Raw genomic sequence first — 3,605 nt, forward strand, 5'->3', positions numbered from 1 at the left:
CGCCCTTGCAGCAGCTGTCGAAGGAGACCCAGAGGAAGTAGTATCCGTTGCGGTAGACGATAACAGGGGCCTCGACGGCGCCGCCATTAGCAGGGCGGGAAGCGAGGGAGTGAAAGTCGGAGCCCATACGCTTGCCGGTGCGTGGGTCGATGCGGATCATCTTGATGCCGGACCAGAAGGAGCCAAAAGACATCCATATACGGCCCTCGGCGTCGGTAATGATGTTGGGGTCGATGGCGTTCTAATTGGAGTTTTCGAAGGACTCGATGACGAGGCCCTTGTCGGTCCAGGAGCCCGAGGCGCCGGTGGGCGACGTGGCGTAGAAGATAGCGGACCGCGAGGTGCCGAAGCTCGAGGCGCTGTAGTAGAGGTGGTAGAGGCCGTCGCGGTAGGACAGGTCGGACGCCCAGAGGTTCTTCTCGCTTTTAGTATAGGGTGTAGTCCAGGACGCGCCGTTCGGGAAGGCCGAGCCGGCGTCGCGCTAGCGGGTGCGGTCGGTGGACGTCTTAAGACCGACGTTATCGGCGGTAAAGGCGGCGAGGTAACCTCCGCTAGGGGTCTTAACAACAGTCGGGTCGTGGATGAAGGTGTCACCGCTGACCGAGCCGGGGGCGATGTTCTGACTGGTCAGGAGGGCAGCTGGGAGGGCCGACCTCAACGCCCTTTATTCGAGATAGGTAATTATATACGAAGTATAGAAGCTTAAACCCGACGTATAGCGGCCTACCAAAGTCTACATTCCTATCCAGCCTTAAGAGATACTAATAGACGTAAAGTCGAGACGGGGTAAGGGAGGCCGGGGGGATAAGGTTTAAGGGAATTTAGTTACCCAAGCTAAACAAGGAAATAATACTAAAGCGTGGAGATATCGAAGGCGGCGGGCCGAACGAGGACAGGCATGACAGCCATGGCTAGTGAATGGACGGCCGCTTTATTAATCCCTGCTATAAGCTAAGCACTAAGAACGGAGAGAACCGCTAGATAACCATTCAAGTCCTCAAGAAGTAGATCGAGGCCACAGAGAGTACTTGTAACGCCCAGCTCAGGGAGCAGGTCATTCCGACCAGGGTCAGGCTTATCGGGCCACCGATAAGGCGACCTCAGGGCCCCACTGTATCTAGCCAATTACGTATGGAGCTTGGATCACCGTGAGCCATGAGCCAAGGGCTCATGGAGCGCAGTGAGCCATGATCCAACTGACCAACAACATCGCCAGAATGGATCACCAGCCTGGGTGATCCAGGGATGGGCCTCGGGTACTTAAGCAAGTGCCCGATGGCCGGTTGGGACAGTTAGATTCACGACAGTGATCAATTTAAGTCTTCATTGGAAACCTCCTTCGGCTTACAGTGAAGAAGCGCAACGCTTTACGACAACCCGACAAGCACGACGACATCCGCTGAGTATTGTTCTGTTCTATCGCCCAGGGCGAACTGCTAGCATACACCACCCTCTATCCAGTCTACACATCCTTGGGATTGTACCTGGGTCGTAACAGTACTATAGAGACGTTCCTAAACCTCGGCGACATCCGTATCTCCCGGGCCTTATTCCTCCTCCTACCTTCTAGACATGCCTATAAAAGATATTATATAGTAGAGCTATAAATAACTTTCAAGGCGGAAGGAAAGAAGGCCATGCTTGAACCAGGAAGTTGTGTAAGTCGGGTGGAACATCCTACGCCAAACTATGATATTAGCTCCATCTTGGGCCTGCTTATACCGCAGGTCTCCTAGGTTTCCTCCACTTACGCTAGACATGAAGTAGTCGGGACTTGGATCCGCTGACCCGATGCCAAAGATATCGTGCATCCAGAAGTCGTGTATCTTGATCTCCTGCGAGGTCCGCTCATCCGAAAACTAGATTCTCATGCTCTAGTGAGCTGTCTGAAGGATGAGTGCTGTCTGAAGCGAGGCGAGCACGCGTAGTGACCTCCCTAGCATAGGCCACGACTTCTCTTGGAAACTGTGTGCCCAACTCGGAGCCGCTCGCGAAGTCGAGGTAGCTAAAGTGACCAACGACAACGTCCATGAGGGCGATGTCTGATTTTGTCGCTGAAGAAAGCGGGTTCTGGACGACATGGAGAAACAGGTTGATAAGGCCAACAAGAGGGAAATAGACGGCGAGCCTGAAAAATCCTTGACTTAGAATTCACCATTTGTAGGCGCTGTCGGAAGGGGTGAACGTACCACACCGGCATAGCAGCCGTAACTGTGATGCCTTCAATGGCTCTGAGAATGTTCCGAGCAGAATCGGCAACAATGGCGGTGCTTACCGGACCTTGAGCGTCAACGACGGGGTCATGTTTGACTCGGTTCCAATGATAGGTAAAAGGTCGATGTATCAGGATGAGATCGCTGTTGAATACGCATGAGGCAAAGATGATGCTATTTTGATGTGATTCATGCGGAAGACGTCTGGGTAGATGCATTGGATCACACTGGTAGATGGGCGGCAAAGAATCATGCCAGTCGCGTAATCTTGTGTCGAGATCCTTGATAATGGCCAATAGATCGGCCGGTGGCTGCCGCAAGGCACGCTAGGAGCCCTAGGCTAGAGGCACCTTCCACGGGTACCCCTAATACGTGCACTAATATTAGCTAGCGAGAAAGATATTATATTCAAAGATAGCTATTATAAAGAAAGATAATTATTAATATAATGATTATAATTATATCCTTCTTATATAGATCTATAGGTATACTTATAGCTAATAATAATAATTCTACTATTATTAGTGAGCTACTATGAAACATAGGTAAGCATTAATATCGTGATCTTGGATATAGTATTCTTGTCTTGAACTATAAGTATGTTTATAGCTAATAATAATATCTTTCCTATCATTAGCGAGCTATTATTGTTAGGAGCACCCGGAAGGTGCTCTCCGTAGAAGGTGCTCTGGCCCAGGGCTCCTGGCGGACTTGGACTCCGCTAGAGTCCTAGGGCAAGAGCACTCCACTAAGTCTATTCATAGAGGTGTCTTTCCGACACTATTAGCCTGAGATAGCTTCAACCTTTTACACCATTCCGAAATGGTAGCAACTGGTCGTTCATCGGTCGCTCCATCATACTATCCCGATTTTTCATCAAAGACAAGGTGCTGTCATCACTAGACGTTCATCTGCCGTCATTTGACGAAGAGATGAATGTCTGAGACATCGACACGAGGCAATATTCCCCAGTCCAGCCCAAGATATGATACATGGATAAATATTAATATAGTAATCTCAGCTATATTCTTCTCGTGCATAGATATGCTCATGGCTAATGATGATATCTTTCCAATCATTAATGAGCTATTATGAAATATGGATAAGCATTAATGTAGTAATCTTAGCTATGTTCTTCTCCTGAAGACCCATGGGTATGCTCATGGCTGATAATAATAAATTTGCTATCATCATTGCAGGTGTCATTCAGTGTTAGGCAAGTCATTATGAAGTGTGGTAATCGGCACATCTAATGCAAATGACAGGAAACGAGCATTGAGTAGATGGATAAGGCCATGATGACACTTGCCTGTGGACTCGTCACCTGTCCACGCCAGCCATGATTGAGCCACCGGTTCTTTGAAGTCGACACGAACCGGCACCCTAAGCTGA

General features: G+C 49.4%; 1 protein-coding gene across 1 annotated transcript; it reads right to left on the minus strand.

Moving 5' to 3' along the window:
* Nucleotides 1-1,387: 1,387 nt before the first annotated feature.
* Nucleotides 1,388-2,449, minus strand: VDAG_08692 (uncharacterized protein). The gene is made up of 3 exons (XM_009651009.1): nt 2,276-2,449; nt 1,752-1,859; nt 1,388-1,677 (listed from the first exon to the last, which is right to left on the minus strand). Exons 1-3 carry the CDS (start codon nt 2,429-2,431, stop codon nt 1,615-1,617), a joined length of 327 nt encoding a protein of 108 aa, XP_009649304.1. The 5' UTR covers nt 2,432-2,449; the 3' UTR covers nt 1,388-1,614.
* Nucleotides 2,450-3,605: the final 1,156 nt, after the last annotated feature.

Source organism: Verticillium dahliae, genomic scaffold (assembly GCF_000150675.1).
Source record: "Verticillium dahliae VdLs.17 supercont1.22 genomic scaffold, whole genome shotgun sequence".
In the NCBI taxonomy this organism is placed as follows: domain Eukaryota; kingdom Fungi; phylum Ascomycota; class Sordariomycetes; order Glomerellales; family Plectosphaerellaceae; genus Verticillium; species Verticillium dahliae.